General features: G+C 42.9%; 2 protein-coding genes across 8 annotated transcripts in view; one reads left to right on the top strand and one right to left on the bottom strand.

The window, feature by feature from the left end:
• The window catches only part of SYT2 (synaptotagmin 2), a 183025-nt gene that overhangs the window by 113896 nt on the left and 44521 nt on the right, over positions 1-24608 (top strand). For 6 of the 7 annotated variants that reach the window (XR_007244538.1, XM_048496568.1, XM_048496574.1 and 3 more), the window contains one exon: positions 7847-7916. The exons of the other annotated variant lie outside the window; for it this stretch is intronic. The gene's annotated coding sequence lies outside the window, so the exon portion shown is untranslated. The remainder of the gene's footprint in view (positions 1-7846; positions 7917-24608) is intronic. 7 annotated transcript variants of the gene reach the window in all.
• On the bottom strand, positions 658-21183 carry LOC125432711 (E3 ubiquitin-protein ligase RNF25-like). Its single transcript, XM_048496575.1, has 5 exons — positions 21074-21183; positions 19673-19747; positions 19151-19253; positions 18997-19068; positions 658-668 (listed from the first exon to the last, which is right to left on the bottom strand). The coding sequence occupies exons 1-4, from the start codon at positions 21112-21114 to the stop codon at positions 18997-18999; spliced, it is 291 nt and encodes a 96-aa protein (XP_048352532.1). The 5' UTR covers positions 21115-21183; the 3' UTR covers positions 658-668.

The following is a 24608-nucleotide window of genomic DNA, read 5'->3' as shown; positions in this document are numbered from 1 at the left end:
AATATGCTCGCATTAATTTATTTCATGGGTGTATGAAATAAATAAATAATGAAGTATGTCTAGATGTTATTCGGTCTAGTGTAGTTGAAAATAGCTACTCAGCTATAGTTGTGTAGTGGCTACTATTATTAACAACAGTTCACAACCATGTAGCATAGTGGTTAGAGTGTCCAGCCCAGATCTGAGAGACCAAGCTCCAAATCCCCACACCACCATGAAATATGCTGGGTGACATTGGGCCAGTTACTCTCTTGCAGCTTATCCTACCTCACAGAGTTGTTGGACAATAAAATGGAGGAGGGGAAAAAATGTAAGTAGCTTTAGGTTCCAGTTGGGGAGATGAAAAGGATAGCAATATGTAAATCAATATTTATATAGTTCTTTAGAGTGTTTAAGTATTGTTTTGAATGGGTTACTTTTACAACTGCCTCCTGTCAGAGAGTTCAGTAAGGGTGTCTAACTCAATGAGAAACTGGAGATCTATGTTAGGTTCTTCAGATTAATTTTCTTTAAAAGCAGCCACATGAAGAAGTATGAGAATATGTGATCTGAGTCATGGCTGCAGTGCTGGGAAAGGTATGGGGGGAGTTTAACCTTTCCTGCTGAGCAGCTTTGTTTATAGAAATTGCCTCCTCCCAAGTGGCAGTTAGGTCTAGAGGTCAGAGAAACTCCCCTTTCCTTACTAGGGAAAATCACCCGGTTGTAAGCAAGAGGGAGCTGTTTGTAGTCATGGCGTAGGAAAGAATTGACTCCTCTGTTCTGGCCCTCCGGTCCCATTCCAAGTAAGTCCTTCTGTTCCACAGATGCTTTTAAAGAAAACAAATATATTAGGCGATCAGAGCTTTCCAGTTGCTTGCCTTGCTGAGTCCCGGATGGCCAGTGTTTCACAGATGTGGGATCGAGACTATCGAGGATAGCTTGCCAAAGGCCCCCTAATAAGTTATGTCTGGAGTGAATTTTGAACTTGTGACTCTTGTCTGTTACACTGTTAACTGTGACCCCTGCCTCAGATCTCTCCTCAGAAGAGAACTCCGTGCGTCTCAAATGCCCTTGTCCAATGTTCTGTCCTACCATACAAGGGCACTGTAAGAATTACTGGGATCTACTTTTATCATGAACGCTCCCATTTAGCAGTTATATAGCACCTTATTACTGATACTATTATTCTATAATATCAGTTTCTCAGATCCAAACAATCTTCCTTTTAATGGTAATAAATAATGGTAATAAATTCATTATTTATCAGAAGTCCTGATACTTATGGCAAAAGACCTGCCTTGAATAAACAGATACTGATTATGCTGCTCCTGTTATCAAAAGATTAGCTCTGCTTTCTGTGTTTACATGCTACTGTGTCCAGTAGGTCACCACTTCTTGATGCTTGGTGCTCTCACAGTACAAACAAACACTATTCACAGTAATCGATAAGAAGAATGGAAGATGGTTTATCCTCCAGGCTGTTATTTGGAGGAAAAAGAGGTCAAAGAAGAGGTCTTTGGGAGTTCTGTGCCAACTTTTATTAAAATCTAGTGGGAGTTCAGGTGGTTGTTTTTTTTAAAAAAAATCCTATTGAATAAATCTTTTTATGCAGCATTTTTTGGGTTTTCTTTTTCCAGCAAATGGAGCCCCCTTGAGGCTGTAATGGTAATTGCCTCGTACAAGTTCAGGTGATTCTCTGCTTCGCCCTTTAATGAAGTGAACAGCATTTTAACTGAACATGGATGTGATTTGGAAAAATGCCTGTTTGGCAGCTGAATGCTATTTGGAAGAGGAAAATACCTTGACAGGTGCATGCATGCTTGGCTGTCCTCAGCTGAACGGCTGGTGTAGCAGATTCCACTGTAGGGGAGATATCTGAACAGCTTGCTCTTCTTTCTGTTTAATAGGCCAGTATCTAGGACTTTCATTGCCCCCTTTAAGGCCTGCTTCTTCTCTTCCTTTTATTAAATGGAGATTAAATTATTCCAGGGGAAGTGGAGGGCGAATTGACCACTGCAGGATGCAAGTCACATACTGTTTATTTTCAATTTCTAAATGAACTTAACTTTGTGTGGGTTGAATTGATCTTTTGCGCGCTACAGCATGTCTGTGATGCAGCATAATACATCTGGGTTCCAGCCCTTTTAAGCAGTTTTCTTTATAAGACAACTGGGATCATTTCTCCCTAAGGGATCAACTCTTATTCGTATGAACACATTAAAAACTGTTTGTGATGTGCCACCCTCAGTGAAGAAGCCACCATGAATTTAATCATGATACTCTCCAAGCACAGTAATGCAGTCCTTGGATCATGCACCAGATGATCTGCGTAGAAGTGGAAGGGTGTAACAGGGAGGACTGTTGAATAGGTTAGATGCTGTTTGCTGATCAGTGAAAAGCAGGTGAGGAAAACTTTTTGATAGCGACTGGCTGGAACTGAGGTACACAAACCAGTGACCTTGAACCTAGTGGACTTAAAGTAGTCACTTAGAGATCATGATGCTTACAACCTGGGCTATTTAGTCATGCAAAGCAAGTTTGAATTGGAGCTGCTTTACCCAAAACCAGAATGTTTTGGTTTGGGGAGTAATACCCTCTTTGAAGTCAAACACACCTCTCACCTCCACACTACACGGATTCCACATGAGTTAGTATTTTACCTGGAGTCAATGGTGTGTGAAACATGGGCTTGTACAAGCATGGGTCTGCACTCTAGCCTTGGTTCCTTTCTTCCCTACTGTGGTCATTTCCATCAAAAAAGGGAGGGATTTGTGTAAATCATTTCATAATGTGAATGTAAAACACATACTGGATAGAATGTAAGTTTTAATTACCCAGTTTTATTTCTTCACGTCAAGTGGGAGCAGGCAACATTGCAAGGAATAAGGAGATGAAAGGATTCTTGTACACTTGTACACTGGGCATGTCTTGTACACTGCTTCACCTCAGAGAATCACTTACACACATCGAATATCTTGTCGAGGGAAAGTGGTGGTTGGGATCCCCTGGCTGTGGCTCACCCAATTTTAGTTCTTTGTTTTCTTCCCTCTATTCTGGAAGAAGTGGAGACACAGGTTAGGCTAATCTCTAAGTATTAGAATCACGTGTGGTGAAAATAAAAGTGTCAAAAATTCATCAGATTATGTAGCAGGAAAGCTTTGAACGAAAGCCCTTCATGTCCACCAAATGACATTTTTCTGACTTTTTAACATCCTTGTCTCTTCCAGTCAGCACATGCCTGCTTACAGAGTCAGGCAGGGCTGCCTCAATCACTTGTCAGCCCCCCCCCCCCCCCGTGACTTCTGTTTATCTGAGGAAATGCTGTCGTCGTTTTTCTTATATTTGAGATGCAGTAAATAAATCCAGGGCTTGTCCCCATGGTGGGTGCCTCGGCTCCATGGGAAGGGAGTTCCCTTCCTAAGTACCATTTCCAAAGCAAAAGAGGGGATGTAACTGTGCAAACTATCACAGCCATCACTTGTCCTCTAATATCTCATCCTTAAGCAGTTGGAAGGGTCTATGGAGATTATTGGATGTACAGCATCAAGGCATCCAGACCCACAGATAAGCAGCACAAAACCTGCTTCTTGTTTGAGGCTATCCCTTGAGCACCAGCTGATGTGCCCTAGCGATATAAGGAATTCACAGGACTAATGCCATTTCTTTTAGTATTTGTAACAAAACAACCATTTTTAGGAATGGGCAACTGTCCTTTCATTATATCTTTTGATATCCTGGAATGCAATTCATCAGGCCCTGGAGATTTGAATTCGTTGAAAGTAGCCAGGTATTCCTGCATGACCTCTTTATTTATTTTGTGCTGAATTTCTCCTATTGTATCTTCATTTTCTCCTGGATGAGCAGCATTTCCTTTTTTGGGAAAAGACCAAGGCAAAAAAGGTGTTGAGTAGTTCTGTCTTTTCTCCATTCCCTGTTAGTATTTTGCCATGATAAAATAGAGTCACATGCCATTTATGACATTTCCAGTCCTGAAATAAAATGTTTCCTCCATGGAGTTCCCCCCCCCCCCTCTGGCCGTTTCCCCACTCACCTTTAGTTGCGGGGCACTTGTGGCAAATAATCCGGGGGCCTGCTGCGTTCCCCACTACCTCAGTGGCAGCAATGCAGCGATTCTGCCGCTCTCCTTCCTCCTTTGCACGCATTATTTCAGTTCCTGTTTGGTCGATCACTTTTTCAAAAACCCCACGCTAAGTGTGGGGGCGCGCGGGGGAGTGGAGAAGCCCGGGGGGTGACTCCAGGTTTAAGTTTCCCGCCTTTGGTGGTGACGTGGAGCCCTCCATCCAATTAGGCAACGGCGGGGTGTGCGCTATGCGCGCGCAGCCTGGGTTTTAATTTTTTCTTTTTAACGCTAAAAATCCACGTCTCCACGTCATTCTGAGCGCAAATGGGCATAGACATGTATTGTGTCTGTTCAAATACACGTGGATTCCTCCGCACAGTGTGAAGACGTGGTTTCGTCCTTTTGATTAAAAAAAAATCCCTGCCCCAGAACAGGTCAGCAGCTGATCAGGACAGCCCCTGAGCGGATCGTGGGGAGTCCTGCGTAGCTGCTGCGCAGCAGCAAAATTCATTTGACCAGGGGAGGAAGCTGTAGTGGGGACCGGGGGCCCACGCTCAAAAGGTCCCGCAGCAAAGGAAACCACAGCTATCGACCACCATTTTGTAAGTGGGGAAACGACCATTCTCTCTCTCTCTCCCCCTCCCTGGTTTGGTTTTGGAAACATTTCCAAACAACTTTTTTGCCATTTTTTCTGAAAACACTTTTACAACAATTTATTTTTTGAAATATTTCCCAGTTGGCTTCTCTTGCAATGTGGTCATACTTGAAATATTTTATCTTTCCCACTGAAAAGCCTAGCCCCTTTGCTGTCACCCAACTTCCCCCTCAATGCTTGGTACTTCATTTTTTTTTGCATCCCTCATCTTACTCCTCCCCTCCCCCTGGCTCTTCATTTTTGTCATTTCATGTGGAGGGTTTTTTGCTATTGATTAAATGGATCTACACAGCATCAAATCAATGGATCAACAAAATGTTTCAACAAATACGCAAATGTTTCAACAAATGTCTCAACAAATAAGCAAATTTTAAAAATATGGCAACCATTAAATGTTGGGAGGAGGTGAATACAGACAAACATCGTGGTAAAGAGTGGGAATCAAAAATATTTTGGAAATGTTCTAAGTTACTTGTGCGGAAAAGGCCTATATGGTGACATTTGTGGCCAGTTACCCTGTTACATCTATATTATGACATTGTCCTGCAGCTAAAGTATGTACTGGGAGGATATTCATGGATTACTGTTCATCTTTCTGTATGTACTTATAAACATGCTTCCTTTTGTATGTTTCAGAACAATGAGCAGTTAGAATAATACTTTTTTGCAGAGGTCTGAAGCAAACCAGGCGTGATTCAACAGTTTTGGTGAATCATATGTTGGTGTGTTTGACTCAGGGAATAGCCTTCTGTATATCTTTCAGGTTTGATTTCTCCACTATTTAGGGGAGGTCAAAGCCATTGAACCAAGCCAGATAGCAATGGTATCTGTGAGTAGATTATATTTTCATTTAACGTGTAGAGTTTTGAGGTAGAGAGTGTGTTTGTTGCCTTGCCTAAACTGGCAGCAGAAGTTAGCTTTGCCTGAATGTTGATTAGAAAAGAATGTGTATTTGGGTCCTTGTACATGCAAAGTATGAATGTGTATGCACACTGCACTCTGCATTTAAAGCTGCTGCAGGCCCAAATATTCTCCCATTAGAACTGGAACCTTGGAGTAAAACCTTTTCTGCAGAACTGTCCTACTTGTTTACTGTTAATCAGTGCGGTAGCCCATCTTCAAACAAAAACAAATAAAAATGTTTTCAGTTTCAAAAGGTCCAATCTTGAACTCTATTTAAATTGTAAACATTTGGCCTTGTGGAAACAACATTGTGCAAGTTAATTGTTAACGGTGAATAAGACCTGCAACCAATTCTACTGAGAAGATAGTGTGGTGAATCCATCAGCTTTTGATCTGGGGACAGCAACCTGCAAGAAGGCATGAAGAAGAAGAGTCTGGATTTATGCCCCACCTTTCTCTCCTGTAAGGAGACCAAAGGTTGCTTTCAAGCTCCTTTCCCTTCCTCTCCCCACAACAGACACCTTGTGAGGTAGGTGGGGCTGAGAGAGTTCCAAAGAACTGTGACTAGACCAAGGTCACCCAGCAGGAATGTAGGAGTATGGAAACACACCTGGTTCACCAGATAAGCCTCTGCCACTCAGGTGGAGGAGTGGAGAATCAAACCTGGTTCTCCAGATTAGAATCCACCTGCTCTTAACCTCTACACCATGCTGGTTCTCATGGCTGAAACAGCTATCATATTTTAAGAGAAAGGCATTTCAATTGACCCCCAATTTCCAATTAAAGCTATCTTCACAATGTGCAAAACCCTCTTAGTGCCATGGAAGCGGTTACATTGATGTGGTATTTGGTATCCTTCATGGCAGTGCCTGAAAGCTGCTTCTTGTGCTACTTACTCCTCTTTAGCATCTTCTCATTTATAACTGAATGATCTCCTGACCTACTAAATGTCCTTTTTTGTGGTGAGTTCAGAATAAACATTTCTGTGACGTTTAAAAAGAGACCTGTTAATCTCTTACTGACCCCCAATTGTTTTAATTCATTTGTGAGAAGGATCCTAAAATGTCAAGGGCACTGGCCTCTTTATTGTTTGGTGCCAAAAATTCAGAGCTAAACTGTCTCAGCTCTACAAGGTTGTTGGAATTTCTACCCTTTCGTGCTGTTTGTCTGTAGGGGTTGGTTATTCTATGTACCGTCTGTCATGTGCTTTTGTATTTAGCTGTGGCCTTTAGCTGAGTTTGTGCTTAGTACATGAATCTCATCTAAAAAAATTTTCCAGCGTTTGATAGCCATAGATGGTTTTCTAGTATTGGAACTCTGCTCTTGCCTTTTGCTTCTCCAGACCAGCTTAATGGTGTAGTGGTTAAGAGCAGGTGTACTCTAATCTGGAGGACCCGGATTTGATTCCCTGCTCTGCCACCTGAGCTGTGGAGGCTTATCTGGGGAATTCAGATTAGCCTGTACACTCCAACACATGCCAGCTGGATGACCTTGGGCTAGTCACAATTCTTCTGAGCTCTCTCAGCCCCACCTGCCTCACAGGGTGTTTGTTGTGAGGGGGGGAAGGGAAAGGAGTTTGTAAGCCCTTTTGAGTCTCCTTACAGGAGAGAAAGGGGGGATATAAATCCAACTCTTCTTCTTCTTCTTAATGTCAGAATGTCATTTGAGAAACCTATAGTAAGATGCATAGAATACACTTCATTGTGTCCTCTTCCTGCTACATGTGTGGAGTACAAGTTGACCAGTACAGGAAAGGGCTTAAATTGATATCGGAGGAACGTGTTACTGAAAATGCACAAAAAGAGAAATTAAAACTTTGGATTAAAGGGAGAACAAATAATTCAAATGCAACGAACTTTCATTTATCTTTGGTTGTCATGGTTGTTACCATCTATTCCCCCAATATTGGTATCTTCCTGACTGGCTCTCCAGCTTTTTAATTGCTTTTTTATTATTTTAGGTCTTAACTAGATTTCTTTGCCCTGTAGTTAATTTTCTCCCACTTTGTAATATTTCAGTGTTCTATGACAATTCTGCTATCTAAAATGGGTGTCAGTCGTAGGCAAAAGCAATCTTGTGAGTCGTCGGTATGAATGAAATCATGCCCTTTTCTTGTCAGTGATATGGAATGTGAAATGTCGGTGTAAATGACTTTGATGGATGTGAATGTAATGGCTTGCAAAGATAAGCAACTGGTAAGTTGGCTGTTGTTCTGTTGTTGCCTGCAGGTTATCTGTCCCCCTTAACCATCAAGAGGTTTCCAGAGCGCTTAACATCCAGTCAGTCCAAGAGGTTGTGGTAAGTCCTAAGTATTTATTCTGTTGCTGTTTTTATGTTCAAATAACTCCCCATGTAATTTCACTCAGGTCTTTGTCCATACAACGTTAAGGCTTAGATCCCTGGCATGAGCTGAAGTGTTAAAAGGCCGAACCGTGGCTCGAAAATGGCAGTTATCTTCACAAGGCATTACACTACCATTCTAAGAATGAATACAGAAGGAACTGTTTAGAGAGCTGGCAATGTATCAGTGTGAAGTGGATGATAAAAACAAATCCCTCAGAAGCACAAAATCACTGTGTATTGTCATCATTGAAAAGATACCCAGGTGATGATACTGCAAGCTGTTACCTAAAGGTTGGAGGAATGCCAAACTGTGATTTATACAGAGGCCAGTTACCTCTGTTGGTGGTCCAACAATGCTTTAGTGGGCATGTTTCAGCCTTTAAGAAATATCCAGGCCAAGTTTGTATTCGATCTTGCAAATACAGGGCTGCGAAGCTTGTGTTTCAAATATGTCCTTTACCTGATGAATAACTTAGCCAGGGAACATAACTACTAGGCAGAATCTCTTGGGATGAGTTGGTCCAATCCTGAACATTCAGACACTGTTCTTTAGTTTTCAGTACAGGGACTTTGGAACACGGAGGGCCTTCTGCAGAAATGGCTGATTTAAATTTGAGAGCAAACTTTGGAAGTCCTTAGTCTCATATGCATCTCTCCCATTTTCTCCCATTCACAGCAAGGACTCCTTATTTGTAGCAAATCATATGTTGTTGTGACACTGACAAAGTATAGGCAAAATGACAAAGTATAGTTTGTTGTTCTTGCCTACAAATCAGCTTTTTGTACCCTGTTTGGCTAAACCAGTTTCTTTTGCAAGGGAAGGAGGGGTGAGAGTCCTAAAGTTAGAGCTGCTCCTTCCCCCTACTTGAAAAGGAGGCATATTGATCTTGTTAAAATTAGTATTAGTGGAAATCGAGTGCAGCAGGTAGCCTTTTGACTGCTAGAGAACCTGGCTCTGATGGAGAAATGGGCATCAGGCTAGTCCCAGCTCTTCAGGGATGCCAAGTGTTTGAGCAAGATACCAACTGGGGAGGGGGCAGGCGACTATGAGGCTGTATGAGGAAGTATAGCACAAAGCATGTTACAAGAAAAGGCAGAGGAGAGGAGAGGCCAGCTGGCTAAGGTGTCTCTGTTGTTAATGCTAGGTGTGGATATAAATGCTCTCACAAAGAACCTCTTTCTATGGCCAATGATACAAGGGAAGGCAGGTGGTGTCCAGGAATTAGTAGGAGCTGCTAGTAGCTCTCATAGAAAAGGGTGAAAGGTTAGGTTTTCATAAATTCTTCTCAGTGTGTTTCTTTCTTTATTATTATTTATTTACAAAATTTGTATTCTGATTTCTTGGCCAATCAGGGGACCCAGGAGTGAGTAAGTTTTCATAAATTCTTCTCAGTGTGGTTCTATATTTTTGCTTTCCTGCCCAGTCAGGGTTACCAAGCACAACATTATAAAATACTTCATGAAACCAAAAGAATACATATATCACAGAAAGAGCAACTAAAACATAGGACAAGGAACTCCAGACTTGAGGCTTTTTCATATTTATATAATTAACTTTGGCAAGTTTCTACCCTGAGTAGTGGTTGTCCTCTATGGACCCTGAACTCTTTTGAAATCTTCCGCTGCTAAGGTATTGCTTGGCTGTTTTCTGTTGCTTCAGATCTGGCACCCTGCCTTATTGCCCTTCAGACCACTTTGGATCATCCTCCCACAGCTTTGCAGACACAAGGCACCATAATATGGATTAAGCTACATTGTGTTAATGGCTGATCTGCATAAATTAAAGATTTTCCTCCTTTTTAGTGTGGGTTATCACTAATGGGCAGCCCTTCCTGCTGCCAGCATTGTGGGCAATTTCACCCTGACTCTTCACTCAGCCAGCATTGGGCAAGCTTTCTTTCTCCTTGACTCTTCATAAATTGTAACAATAGGTGCCAAACCGTATCCTCCTCCATCCATTGGCCCTGTAGCAGGTTGTCTAATTCTGCTCTGCGCCAAGGGTACCCTGCCAACCACACCAGCTGCACAACTGCTATTGGCTGGTTTGGGACAATTTGCCTATATCCTTCCATGTCTTGGGGAGCTCAGCATTTATATACTGGAGTGAGCAGCCTTAATTATTCCTGCCATTCCTAGTTAGAACCTAGCCAGCTGACATGGATCAGGCCTAGTGGAGAAGTGGAAAAGGCTTTCTTCCGAGGCAGTATGAAGAAGACCCTGAAATATCCTATCTAGTCCTAGAGGAAATCTCACATTATTCAGGTTAGGCTGAGAGGGTGGGACATCAGCTCAGAGGGTGGTCAGCATAGCCATCTTAAATGCCTGTTCCTAGTCTCCTGGTGATTTGCTGAGCTGTATGAGGCTTTTAGCCCAGCTCAAGTCCCCCTTTGGCATCATGGGAGCAAGGGCCAAAATAACAGGTTTTCTACCTTGGCATTGTGATGTCAGTTCTGATTTGTGCGGGAAGTGATGTCATAACTCTGGGTGTGTGTGTGTGTGTGGTTGCTCCCTACCCCCAAAATTCTTCCACCAGTTGTCAGCCTCAGGAGCTGGCAACTCTGGTCTCTGCTCATGTGCAGGTGAGAACGGACTTAATTCTTTCTTCCTCAAACCCTCTCACTTGCCCAACTGAATGCATTTTTATCAGTGCCTCTTCTGACTATTTCTCTGCCAATTGGACAGGGTTAACAGTATCTTCTAGAAAACTGCAAGCACCAGATAGGGAACAAAAGTGATATAGAATTGGATATTTACAACTATTTGGATCATTTTAAAAAATAAGCAAAATCTTGTCTGGTTCTTGCAGTGTGAAATTAATCATGTTATCCACTTGCCATGTGGTATATATTGACTCCTAGTACTAACTGGGATTAGTAAACTGAGATTTAATTTTGAGTGCTTGAATATTAAAGAGATAATGAAGCAGAGCCTTCCAATTATTGAATCTTAAGAAGGAGAGAAGAATTATTTATTGTTTACTGGACTAGAATGATGGAATTTCTTAATTTTGTTGAGGGGGGTCCATCAGTCCTCCCAATAAAAGTGCAAGCAGGTCATTAAGCAAAGGGAAGAATGGGTATAGCTGACAGTTAGTGGAGGCTCTTCTGTGTTCCTCTCATTCTGGCTTAACATATCAGTCCATTTAAAGAATTGTCTCTGAATCAGTACAGAGTGTAATTTTCTACGTCTGGTGTCGCAGTGTAGTCCCAGTGGGTACCACAGTGCCAGCAAGCCTCTTTCTTGGCACCCACCAAAGGTTTTTAAAAAGAGGCAGGCCTAGATGCAGCTTTTGCCCAGCACAGCACAGCCCAGCAGAAATATTGCTTTGGGAGCAGATGGCACCACAACTCAGAGATCTTCTCTGAGTAAATAATGGCAAGCTGTGTGTATGCAAAATATTTTTTTAAAACAGTATGTTCTTTTAAAAGATAATATCCTGTGAAACAGAGATCCTGCCTAAAATGTTGAAAAGTTACTATTAGAGTTATTCATAACTTCACCCCCAGACATACTATGGCTAGCTCTGGTTCCTGTAGCAGTCAGTCTATGGTTGTGCCAACCACCTTGTATCAGAATTCCAAAGGTACCTGCGGGCTTTAAAAGGTTGGGGACACCTGTTCTAGGTGAATGTTCCATGCCTGATTTCCTAGCTGCCTTCCATATAGATACTTGTTTGACCTGCTTAGTTTTCAAGACAGATAGAACTGTGTTATATTTGGGCTTTTTGTATCCTTTTAGAGATGTCACTTGCATGATGTTCCCAGTTGTCTTCCAGCTGGGCACTGATCAGGTCCATTGTTCCTATACTTCAATAATGCAGAGGCGTAGCTCCAAGGGGGCGGGGAGTGTGCGATGCACCAGGTGCTCACCCCTGTGGGGGTGTGGTGAGGATGTTCCGGGGTTTGGTGGGGCGTTCCAGGGCGGGGGCATTCCAGGGTGGGACAAGGGCAGAGGATACACCAGTGCACTGGGCACTTTCCCCCCTTGCTGCACCTCTGCGTAATGTTACACTATTGGGTGCTTCTAGACCATCTAATTATGAAAATCAAAAGTTCCACTTTATGCTGGGCTGACCTCATCTGGAGTAGTGTGTCCAGTTCTGGGTCATACACTTTAAGAAAGATGTAAACATACTGCAACCATTTTAGAGGAGGGCATCAAAGGTAGCCAGGGATTTAGTACAGAAGACCTGCAAGAAAAAATTGAAAGAGCTAAGTATGTTTAGAGTGGGGACAAGGAGTGCTGTGATCAGGCTCTTCAAATGCCCAAAGGACTGTCACAGGAAAGAGGGCAAAGACTGGTTTGCTGCTCCATAGTGAAAGGTTAAATCTTATGAGCTCAAATTATAAGAAAGTTGACTTTTGTGGAAGATTAAAAGAAACCTCCTAATGATAAGGGCAGTTTGACAATGAACCCGATTCCCTAAGCTTGGGGGATTTTCTGTCTGAGGTTTCTTCAAGTAGATGTTGGACAGTTGTCTTCAGAAATGCTGTGGTTTTGATGGTGTTTTTTTTTAATTGACATGGGGGGATAAAGAGACCCCTTCCAGTTCTAGTGCTCTCTGCTATATGTTGACTTATACTGGACAAGAAGAATTGAGGGTCCCCTGAAGAGAATCAATCTCATCTTTCTGACTCACTAAGCAACAAATTTCCTACATCTCTGGCTGTTGTGGTGATAATTTACCTGCTCAAGTGCTTGCTCCTCTTGGCAATTGCATTCCACATCCCACACAGCACAGGCAAAGATATCAATGCTAGGAAAGGGGCTCATTTATCCTCCTGTTAGATACTGGCAGAGACACTCGCTTTTGAGACTAATGGCCTGCTTGCTGTGGGACCGAAGGAATTATGAACTTCATTTCAATTCCTCCTGTTGCTGCCAATTCTAATGGGCACACCCAGCGCAATGAATGATCTTTTCATAGATGGCGAGTGGGCTAGACCTTCTCATGTCATTGAAACTTCCAATAAGTGAGTTCCAGATCATTTTTCACAGCTAGAACAAAAAGAGAGAACAGAAATAATCTTTTGAAAACTGACCCCCTTCCTAGTAAATAGCACTTGGACTCTGTCAGGACACATAGTTGCCCAGTGTCCTCAGAAACAAGAGATTTGGGATCCTGAAATTTTTTGGAAGACTTGTGTTTGTAGAGCTGGGGCAGAGACTCATGAGTCAAGTGGGCTCTTTCGCACATGCAGAATAATGCACCTTCAACCCACTTTCACAATTGTTTGCAAGTGGATTTTGCTATTCTGCAATCCGCACAGCTGCAAAGTGCATCAAAAGTGGATTGAAAGTGCATTATTCTGCATGTGCGGAAGGGGCCAAGTGTGACTTTTTGCAAGGAAACAGATTCCCTCTTTAACTTGCACATGTCCTAGCCTCGATCGTTGTATGTCAGTGGGAGATGGGACAAAATAGATCTCTTTTTGCTGTCATAAATGTTGATTCTTTGTAAAAGGGCTGTCCTTGTCATGTTACACCATGTTGCACACTAGCTTGTTATGCAGCAGCCCAGCTGGAGCCAGTCTTTTGAAGCCAGTCAGGGTTATTTTGGGGCATGGGTTGGATGATTGGCATATAAGTCCACTGCTGTGCCCAGTTCTTCCCTAGGGTATTTACGCTAAGCATGTGTTTTCTGTGTCAGTAGATGAGGGAAAGAAGTAATTTGATCCAGCTGGGAAGTCAGTAGATTGTCTGTGCTGTTCACCTCCGTGTTTTATTTCTCTAGAAGTGTTACTGTAGTGTCAAGATTTCCACACTCCCTCCCAACTGTTTGTTAATCATACTAGAGGCACATACATGAAGAAGAAGGTTTGGATGCTGAAATTCTTCTTTAACTGGCACCTGTCTATGATTAAGAGGTGTACAACTAAAGAGTTTTTACTGCCAAACTGTTAACATTAAGCTCCAGTCAAGCAGATGTTCAGCCTCCTAGTCCTGTTTCCTGTTTTCATCAACAACACATTGCAGATTAGGAAGCATCTGCCCCAAGTGGGCAGCTCATCCCTTTTGGGCCTAGCTTGGTCGTGAACCCCAGTCAGCAGGCCAGTCAGTTTGCCTAAAACACACACAAACACTATGAAATGATCTTCAGAACTATTCCTTGACTTTCAAGTGTGGATAAAAATAGCACTGTCCTACTTTGTAGCAGGTTGTGTGTGCTTGTGTGCTTTCTACCCATTAGAGAGGAGAAAGGTTCCCCGTCTCTTTGCAGTCCTATTAGCGTCAGTATTATTATTGATTTCATGGGCTATGCTGCGGTCAGATGTTTAAGAATCACATAGGTTTTTAGTTTCCCACCTCAAAGTAGTATATTGCCAGTCTTAAAAGAGAATAAAGACAATTCTTTTTATGCAATCAAGTTCAGGGAAAACGACCTGTCCCAGAGGGTTTTTTGCTGTGTGAGATGGGTGGCCAAACTACATGTGATACGGGGAGACTGTCCAGAACCCTCAAAACTTTTTTGTAGGGCCTCAACACGAACTGGGTCTTTTGGAAGAAGGTGGGATGGGGGCAAACTCAGCCCACATTCTTTTTCTTGAGCTTAAATGGTCTTAGGAGCAGCAGTGGCATGGTGGTTAAGAGCAGGTGTACTCTAATCTGGAGGAACCGGGTTTGATTCCCCGCTCTGCCGCCTGAGCTGTGGAGGCTTAATGGGGAATTCAGATTAGCCTGGGCACTCCCACACATGCCAGCTGGATGACCTTGGACTAGGCCAGGGGTAGGGAACCTGCGGCTCTCCAGATGTTCAGGAACTACAATTCCCATCAGCCCCTGTCAGCATGGCCAATTGGCCATGCTGGCAGGGGCTGATGGGAATTGTAGTTCCTGAACATCTGGAGAGCCGCAGGTTCCCTACCCCTGGGCTAGGCACAGCTTTTTGGAGCTCTCTAACCCCCACACACCTCACAGGGTGTTTGTTGTGAGGGGGCAAGGGAAAGGAGTTTGAAAACCCCTTTGAGTCTCCTTGCAGCAGAGAAAGGGGGGATATAAATCCAACTCTTCTTCTTTTTCTCTGGGAACTGCTTGTATAATCAAATGTACAGGCAACACACATTTATATTTGGGTTTTACTATTTTTATTTTGTAAGTCGGCTTAGGCAGGCTTCTTGAAAGGCAACATTAAAATGTTCTAAATGAATACAGTTCTCTTTCGAGGGTAATGTCAGCTCTGTAGACCATTTCAGGTGAGAAAAATGGGATGGAGGGGGTTCCAATTGTCATTAAATTCCAGTTGTACTTGGGGCCTAACATGCTTTTTTTAAAAAGAAACATACTTGACCTACATATGTTATTCCTGGTTTGGGGGGTCATTTGACCCTGAAGAGCACCTTTGCTCCACCTTTCTTATGAGTGGAATACTAAAATATGAGAGAGAGCAGGTATAGCTTAGTAGGTAGGCAGGTGACTTAGGAAGCCCCCAGTGAATCTCATCTCTGCCTTGAGCTCACTGGGTAGCCTTGGGCAAGTGGCTGGTTTTCAGTCTACACCTCCCTGCCCTGCTATGTTGGGATATCAACACTGACTTACCTTTGCAGGATGCTACAAAAAGAATAAATTACAACAACACAACGCATACAGAGTTCTTTCACTGTTCAAATGCTCTATAGGAACACTAAGTATTCTTGCTGCAGAAAGCCAAAGAGCAGTCAAAATACACTGTAGCTGTTGTAGATTTTACATTTGTATTATAAATGAATTTTAAGTCTTGTGTATGGCTTAGTTTGCTATTCAGTCAAGTGGCCTAGTACGTCAGCAAGTAATTCCTTCTGAAACCATTCCAAAATCAGTTGAGGACACGCTGGCCTTCTTTGGCTTCATATAAAAACAAAGAAATGTTGGTTGAGAATGGTCAGAAAGGCTGATGTATCATTCTTTGTAAGCTGGAGGGGGCTGAAGTTGCTTTCCAGATTCAGCAAGGCAATTTTTGGTGTACGGGAAGCAGCCCCTGAACTGTCAGTGTGAGAAAAGTGTGGAGTTTCTGCATCCCAGTCTCTGCAGTCAGGCAGCTGCAATGGCTGCAAAGAGCCAGTGCTGTTCCCTTCCCCTCCCCTGCTCTGTGCAGCAGAGGTGTCCTGGGAGAGTGACAGCAGCTCCTATGACCTAAGTCAAAGAGGATTGGCTCAGCTGTTCCTGCTCTGGGACTGCTCCAGGCATCTGGCGGGATGAAAGTGCTGCAGTGAAAGGTGGCTTAGTGACTCAGCACTTTTCTCTCTGTGCTTCTTCTCTGCTGCAGTATTAACTCTGTCCTTGCATGATATGCAAGATGCCTGCTTGCTTCTCACAGAGTGGCTGGAGGGATAGGGACTGGCCAGGACTGTGAGAGGGCAGATTTGAGTAGGGTTAAATCGCTGGAGGGAGTCAGCTGTGCTTCAAATAGTTACTAACTGTTCAAGGGCTTCAGATCCTGTTCACAGAACTGCAGAAATTATTGTCAGCCTCTTTCAAATAATTGTTCTATTGCAAAGTCCTTGCAGAGACTGTCCTGATCTCTTTCCCTCATTGTCAGGAAACTTCATTTTCCCAGTTAGTCAAAATGGCCAGGATTGTGAAGAAATTACCATTTTTCAGACATTGTTTTGTCTATATGAGATTTGCCAATTCAGATCAGAGGAGTCTGTCTTGTAAGACTATTTCTTTACACTGAACAACCTGCATGGTCAATGTTGGTCCTTTCAGTGATAGGTGGACATTGTTGTTATCATCAATGAGCACAGGATTCTGTCGGTAGCGAAAGGCATTTGATAAGCCTTGAAATGTAACATTTTTTAGAATTTTCTGCCATTTACCGCTTCCTAAAATGTTAAGATTTGTCTAAAGTTCCTGACATTTACTATATTTACCTGTCCCATAAATCATTATTTCTTAAACATGTTTTTTCATGTTTATTTTTTAATAATAAACTTTAGAGTTTAAACATTCCTTTATTATCTCATTCAGGCACAGGGAATGTTCATATAACTTTAATTTTTTAAAAAATGAACGTGAGCAATGCTGTTTACCAATGTGTGTCAAATAGTGTTTAATTTATTTAACTACCACTAAATAATGCTTAGTTTTCCAAATAATCTACCACTTCCAAAGTGGAGGGGACATAGCTGCATGCAAGGACATATCTCAGTGTTTTCCACATAGAAGGGGCAGGGATTGAACTGGAACACCTTCTGTTTTCAAGACAGGCAGCTGGGTGCATGATAATTTTGAAATATCCGTGTAGATGATACTGGACTAGATTTAGGCGTCTGAGACCTACCAGTCTAGCGTTGCCAACTCTTATTTATTTTTATTTAATTTTGTTTTATTGTATCTATATCCCACTCTTCCCGGCCAAAGCCGGGCTCAGGGTGGCTTTTAAAAAAGTTAAAAACATAAAACATTCCAATTGAATGTTAACATTGCAATCCAATCTTATAACTAATTTTAAAATTAAACACATATAGATGGCAACCAAATAGGGGCCTTAAGACCCTAAGCCTAATAATCTCTCATTCTTCTTCCCTGTTTATTTCCTTTTTAATTTTTCCCAGGAATGGGAGAGGCGAAGGGGCTCACACTGAATGTGCAAGGAGGCAATTGGGAGACTGGCAAGATGGACAATTGGACTGATGGCTGGCCTCTCTATGGAACATCTCCATTGTACAGGCCCTGCAGAACTGAGTAGGGTCCTGCAGGGCCCTGGTGTCAGCCCCCAGAATGTTCCACCAGGCCAGCCTATCATCCTTGGGGCCAGAGACCACCTGGGGATTACCACTGGAGGATTGAAGCATCCTCTGTGGGCAATATAGGGAGATGTGGTTTTGAAGATACGAGGGCCCCAGATGGCTCAAGGCCTTGAAGGTCTGAACCAAAACCTTGAACATGATTCAGAACTCTGAAACTCCAGGTAGGAAAATTCCTGGGGTGGGGAGCCTTGGAATAGGTGGGATTTTGGGGGAAAGAATTTACCTTCCAAAACTGCCATTTTCTCCAAAGAAACTGATATCTGTCATCTGGAAAGCAGTCTGGAGGTTGGCAATTCTATGCCAGTCCCAGGCAGGCAGGAAGACCAGGAGCTCAGCAGAGTCCCTAGTTGGCTGCCCAGTGTTTGGGCATGATGTGTTTGTTCAGCCTGACTAGTTCTCCATGAAGGAAACAAAGAGTAGAGGTCTAATATTTTCCTTTGAGCCATATTTGAGGGATATGACCTGTGATGAGTGGGCAGAAACTATACTGACTGGTGTTGGGGAAGAAATAGGTTGAAATCCTTGGAAAATATATTGATCAATCAACCTTACTGTTCCTTCAAAGAAATCATGCAAGGCAAGGAGCATTAAAGTACTATTTTGAGAATCTTGAGCTCATCTGATTCTCTTGGCTGGCTGTGCAGTCAAGAATTCAGTCCATTCAGAGCAGCAAGCCCCCCCCCCCCAACTTTGCAAAATTAATAATGTTCAGCTCCCAGAGTTTCACAAAGGCCATGAGGAGGATTTCTTGGAAGCAATTAGGAAAGCTTCAAGAGGAGAAAATTATGATTTCTAGTGAGGTTTAAATTCTGTGCCTTCAGATGATATTGTCTTGATTTAGGAAGTAGGATTACATCCATTAAAATGCCAGTATCTTCCCATTTTGGGGTATGAAACGGTGACCTATTGTGCAGACTGGTCATTCTGAGCTAGTTAATACCAAGTGTTATGTGCCAAGGACAGGATGAAGGAGCAGAAACTAACCCCCAGCCTTACATGGAGGTGGTTTGTGTTGAGAAACAGTAAAGGAATTGTTTCCCTACTTCAGACCACCTCAAATGTGATCTTTGTACAAGCCACCATTTGAGAACTAGCTCTGCCCTGAGCCAGCATCTTGTGGCTGATAACTCCCATAGCTCCTGAAAAAAATACAAGTACTTCCAAGCAACATAAAATCCGCTATCCTGTAATTTCCACATGACAACAAAATAAACAAGATAATATAGATCACAACCCCCCCCCCCCCGTTTTTAGCACAGATATAAAACAGATTAAAATTATCTCACTAGTGGTGAGTTTATTAAGACTTACTTCTGGATCTGCTCATCTGATAACCCTCGAGGATTCCGGATGTCTATCTTTGGCACTTCATTGGGATACTAAAATGATACAAAACCAAGCTGAAATGAGCCCAGTCTTATTCCATTACAACACGGCCAGACAGGAAGGAAGGAGCATTACCTGAGTGGGCACAGAAAGCACAAGAGTGAAGCAGACATACTGTGAGTCCTGGTCCTCAGCAGTTGCTGGATACAGAGTGATGCAGATTTCCCAGGGCATAGTCCTAAGGTAAGAGGAAATTTCAGGTGAGAGGCAGCCATCAATTAGATGAAGAGCTATAATGACGGAGAAATGAAGCAGAATTTGCGCATTTTCTTCTTTCCTGGGGTTGATAAGACATAGATACATAAACAGCAGACTTCTCACCACCCATGTTCCTAGCAAGATGGAAACCTGAATAAGGGTAGCTGACATTGGGAGGAATATGATATAACTACTGGGTGAAGTCTCAAAATAAATCACAAGTTGCAAGTATTTTTGAATTTGTGCTGATCCAAAAATAGGATATGAAGACATCGCAGGACCATTTAAGGCTACCTACACTAGAGATCAGGAACTGGATTATATACACAAAATACAGGAGCGATCAACATTTGACATACAAAACACAATAAGAAACACACTCAGAAATGCTTTAAATACCTGTCATTTCCTTTAGACACCTGTAGCTCATCCAAGTAGATGGATTCTAGGACTTCCACCTCCGAAGGTAGAACCCTGAAGAGAAAGACACCATGTTACACAATGACCCCTTTTTCCAGATTCTTCTTTGTGGATAGCAGAGATGATTTTAGAGCCTCCCTTCTGATCCCATCTTAGCAGGTAAGTTTTCTTCAAACAATAACCAAGTTATCTTGCATCCTACTCACTGGGGAACTAGACCTAGCCACTACTTATCTGCTTTGTCTCCAGTTGGGAAAGAGTGGGGCATAAAAATAAATAAATGATATGACATGATATAGCAGTGATGGCGAACCTTTTAGAGATAGCGTGCCAGGGGCAGAGCAAGGGGAAACTGCGCCCAGGGCACACGTGCACCCAGGGCACACATGCACCCTGCGCCCCTGCCACACCTCCATCCACCCCCGCCCTGCCCTGGAATGCCTCGAAACACCCCCACCATGTCTCCAGAATGTCCTTGCCATGCCCCCGCAGGGGCGCGTGCCCAGTGCATTGCGCACCCCTCACCCCCTTGGCACTATGTCACTGCTGAGTGCCCAAACTGGGGTGATGGCACGCATGCCCACATAGAGAGCTCTGAGTGCCACCTCTGGCACGCATGCCACAGGTTCGCCAACACTGTGATATAGCATATAGTAGTTAAGAGATTGAAGTACATATCAAGGAACCCTACTTCGAATCTCACCTCTGTCGTGAATTCACAAATTACGCAAACCACTCTTTCCTTCACCATTTGCCCATATGTAACAATATCCATCTACCTTACAGGGCTGTTATGAGGATTATAACACCGCACATGAAGCTCATTGAATGCTAATACTATACAAGCGTTAGGCGCTATCACAAGGGCTGTGAATGTTTGTTCCAACTGAAAGCTGACCTCCCATCTTCTTAGGCCATTCTTAAATCGCTCTCATTAATGTATTTGCAATGTTGTTAAATTTCCATTTTGTGCATCTCCATTTTGTGCTCCTCCCTCCCCTTCCCGTTCCCCGTCCCGCCCGATAAATAGAGAAGAAATTATGTCGGGATGGGGGATCAAATACATTCTAGGTTGAGTGTTTCATTAAACAATTCGCCATCGTAGACACTAGGTTTTAGAATAATTTATATACCATATTATTGAAATTGTGGTTTTAATATCTGTACGTAAGCCGCCCAGCGCCGGACTTCGGCCGGGAAATAAATATAATACGAAAAAGAAAGCAAAGGTTTTTGGAGACGGCGAGAATGACACAACAAATCAATAATTTCAGCGACACAAAAAGAAACACATGGAAGGGGGGTGGGTAATCAAGCCATTCGCCAGACCTTTCCCGATACAACAAACGACAGAAAGGTCAAATCGCTCTCGCTACTTACCAGTCTGCCTCCGGCCCTTCATCGCCAACAACCGCCGCCATCTTTCTAGTGCTGACGCGGAAACGCTGACCGCTCCGCCAAGCTCTCTTCCGCCGCCGGGAGTTGCTAGGCAACTGACGGGACGCCATTGACTGGCGCATGCGCCGATAACGTCCTCAGCTACTCCCTCCCGTCCGCCAACTCCACTTTTCGCATCCGATTTCTTCCAACAACTCCGAAGTCAGCGCGTTGTTATGTGAGCCCGCGGGTGGTTCCGCTGCTGGGGTACACTTGGAGTCTTGGATTTCAGATCCAAGTGTACAAATAGATGGACATTGTGTTGGAAGAGCGCGTTTGCAGCCAGGAACGCGGGTAGGTGGCGACCCTCTGCTTTGTCCGTGCCAACGGGAGAAGCCGCTGGTGGAGCCTGGTGCAGTTCAAGCCCTTAGCAAGGAAGACCGTTCTGAGTAATTCCCTATAAACGTGCACAGAATCGCACCCTTCGAATTATTGTGGTTGATATTAAATGAAACAGTTGGGGGTTTATTTTCTCATTGGATTGTTGCTGCACCCCGAGGGGCTTGGGCGGGCGGGCGGGCGGGGGAGAGGGGAGCGAGCCATGCGTGCGAAGATGCGACTAAAAACAATGGAAAGACGTGAATAAGTTAGTGACCGGGTGTCGCTGATGTGGAAAAGGCCGGCCTCCACGTGGAACTGCAAAGAACTGGTTACCCAACAAATTCAGGCAGTGTGAAAGACTCAAGGAAACCAACAGTTACTTAAAGACAGGCTGCTCCTCCTCCTCGATAGTTTATGGTTCAGTATTTATTCAGTATCATCTCTGTGCCATTTTCAATAATTTAAAATAATGACCTAAAATATAACTCAAGAAGAATGAAAAAAACAAACTCAAGCTACTGCAGGAGGCGGTTCAGGTAGGGTGGTTGATTCCAGACAGGCTCATCTTTCCCTCTGATGCAGCCAGATGGGTATGTAACCTCAGCTTGTGGGTTCTGTGGGGCAGTACTTGGAATGAGTTGCAACAACAATTTTTAAACAACAAAATGGTTTACTTTTCTTTACAATTAACACTTTTAAAACATCAACATTTAACGTTACAATTCAAGGTCCTGTTCAGGTTGCATTTCAAGTCCTTCTATTTACAGTCTACTGATATTGCTAAGTCCAAATTCTTCTTTGCAAGTTGGCTGGCTCCTGAAGACTCCAAGGGCTTGATGAACAGGTTGCAACATGATGAAGGTCTCCAGGAGAACTCTCACCCATTACAACCACAAAAGAAAACCCTGAAATAATAAACTCCAACATTTACAACATAGCAAAAACAACTACTACCTTCCCAGTAGTTCCCAACAGTATTGCAATTACCTTAAAAAGGTGTTAAGGGCTTATAGAAATCAAGGTCCGAGTCTGGTACCCTTGTCTTCTGCAAAGAGCTCTTTCAGCCTTTCTGCTGCTCTGAGTCTCCACCCCCTTACTGGGTCAACCCATTCTGGGCATGGGGGTTACAACAGCATTTGGAATCCCTTCTCCTAGGCCATTGATATGCATCATGCTCACTAATATGCACAGTCTGTTGATTTCAGTAGGCTCAGACTGAAACAACACTACAGAAGGCCATCTTAAGCAGAGTAGCAACCTTCCTAGCCTGCAAATTTCAGTGGAGTAAGAAGGGTGTTACTCCACTTAGGTGGCGCTGTCAGTCTAGCAATGGGTACAATAGCTGTTTGTATACATTGAATGTTAAGGAAGCTGCTGCGTATTGGGGTAATTTGCTTTTTGTTGCTGTCAAACAACTAAAGAAGTTAACTACACGGTTGTAGGTAATGAATATATAGCCTTCAAAGAAAACATAGAAGCAAAGAGCCATAACTCTGGGAGAAGTTAACATTTACACTTAAAACAAAACAGTGATGGTGGTTGAGGGTGGGGAGGGAACAGTCTTTTATGGAGCTTTTAAAAAGACACATAGAAGAGGATGAGGTTTGCAGTTGGGAGCAGTTCTAATAATGTGACTTATTGTACAGGCAGTCAACTGATATTCATGCAGCCAGGCTCCAGGTACCATTCCCAGTAATAATATGTTCTGGCCATTTGGGCACAAAACAAGTGGAATGGGATAAACTGCTGTTTCTAAAAAGGCATCTGGATTTTGTGCATCAAATGAACAACAAGTTCACATTTATTCCTCAATAAACATATTATCTCAAAATATGTTTGAGATAGGTTAGCAGTCCAAAAATGCTTTCTTCAGAGTAAGCTCCAGGGATTTACTTGTGAGTAGGCCATCTTAGGATCACACAATTCATCTTTGACTTCTACCCCATGTTGTTTAAATCTTTTTTTATATTTTCTTACAGTATTGATTGCTCAGCAGGTGAGTTCAAATTGTCTGTTAAGCACAGGCTAAGTGTCTCTCTTTACTGTAAAAAGACAGGAGGCAGCAGGTAGCATAATTCAGTTAATTCTTTTGGACCTAAATCAGATAATTCATTTATTTTTTAATTTCATCCAATCCTTTTAGGCTCCATGCAGGAAAGCATCACTTAGTTTACAGTCATGTGACCCACCCATTCAAGAGCACGTGGATGCATCTCTCTTCGTCTGGGTCAGCTTCTGCAGCTGCCTCCCACCCCTCTGTCATTCACTCATGGCTTGAAAATCTCCCCATTTCCACTGTACAAAAGTTGGTGGTTGTGGGCCATGCAGTTACACTAGCACAATAACAATTAGTCTACTATCATTTGTACAATAATATATTCATGTGCAAGAGGTTGCTGTGTTTCTGTGTTTGTATGGTTTGTCTAATTCTTGTTGGATGTGTGTTTTTTTTAAAAAAACCCAGCCATGATAATTTCAGAACTGTAATCAAGATAGCCTCCTCTACCCACTGCAGTGCAGTTGCTTCAAGTATGGAAAATAAGAAGGCACTCCTAAATAGGTCTGCTCAGAATTAAATCTCCTGCTAATGGATTTATTCCCAGGAAATTGTCTTTAGGATTACAGTTTAAAGCTTGCCATTGGAGAAACACACAGAACCATGTTCACAAGGGAATTGCCCTAGCCATGGATGATTTTACTTATTTCTCTGTTCTGCTTTATTTTGTTGGGAGTCTCAACTGCATATGGCCCTTAGCTGGCGTTCCTGATAAGAAGTCCCTTATAGCATTAAAGCTAATTTTGGTTGCTTATCATTGTACCAGAAAGACCACCCATGAAAGCCGCAGTGAAATGTATACATTCTAAGTAAGAACACTGTTTCTTATGAGCTGTAGATTTCAGTAGGACCATACCATTCATGCACAGTGATGCTCACCCAATATGGTGTCACTGCACTGCACAGACTTATCTAGAACTTGTTAAATTTGTATCATTCTGGAGTATTCAGAAAACACTACAACGCCACTTTGTACACGGAGAATGAGGCTATGAAAAAATCCATATAAAAGAAAAGCAGAGAATCCTTTCTACTGTGAAAGAAGAGTTGCTTTCTAATTTCAGTCTTGTGTACTGAATTAGCTCTGTGTCTAATTGACAA

This window comes from Sphaerodactylus townsendi, linkage group LG05 (assembly GCF_021028975.2).
Source record: "Sphaerodactylus townsendi isolate TG3544 linkage group LG05, MPM_Stown_v2.3, whole genome shotgun sequence".
NCBI lineage: Eukaryota > Metazoa > Chordata > Lepidosauria > Squamata > Sphaerodactylidae > Sphaerodactylus > Sphaerodactylus townsendi.
This window is presented reverse-complemented; position numbering and strand designations above follow the sequence as displayed.

Bases quoted from the DNA above. Each gene is read 5' to 3' on its own strand.
- LOC125432711 (XM_048496575.1), bottom strand. From the start codon at position 21,114: ATGGCGGCGGTTGTTGGCGATGAAGGGCCGGAGGCAGACTG. The intron at 19,748-21,073 runs GTAAGTAGCGAG...CTTTCTCTTCAG, and splicing joins GAAGGGCCGGAGGCAGACTG to GGTTCTACCTTCGGAGGTGG. The intron at 19,254-19,672 runs GTATTTAAAGCA...CTCTTACCTTAG, and splicing joins GTGTCTAAAGGAAATGACAG to GACTATGCCCTGGGAAATCT.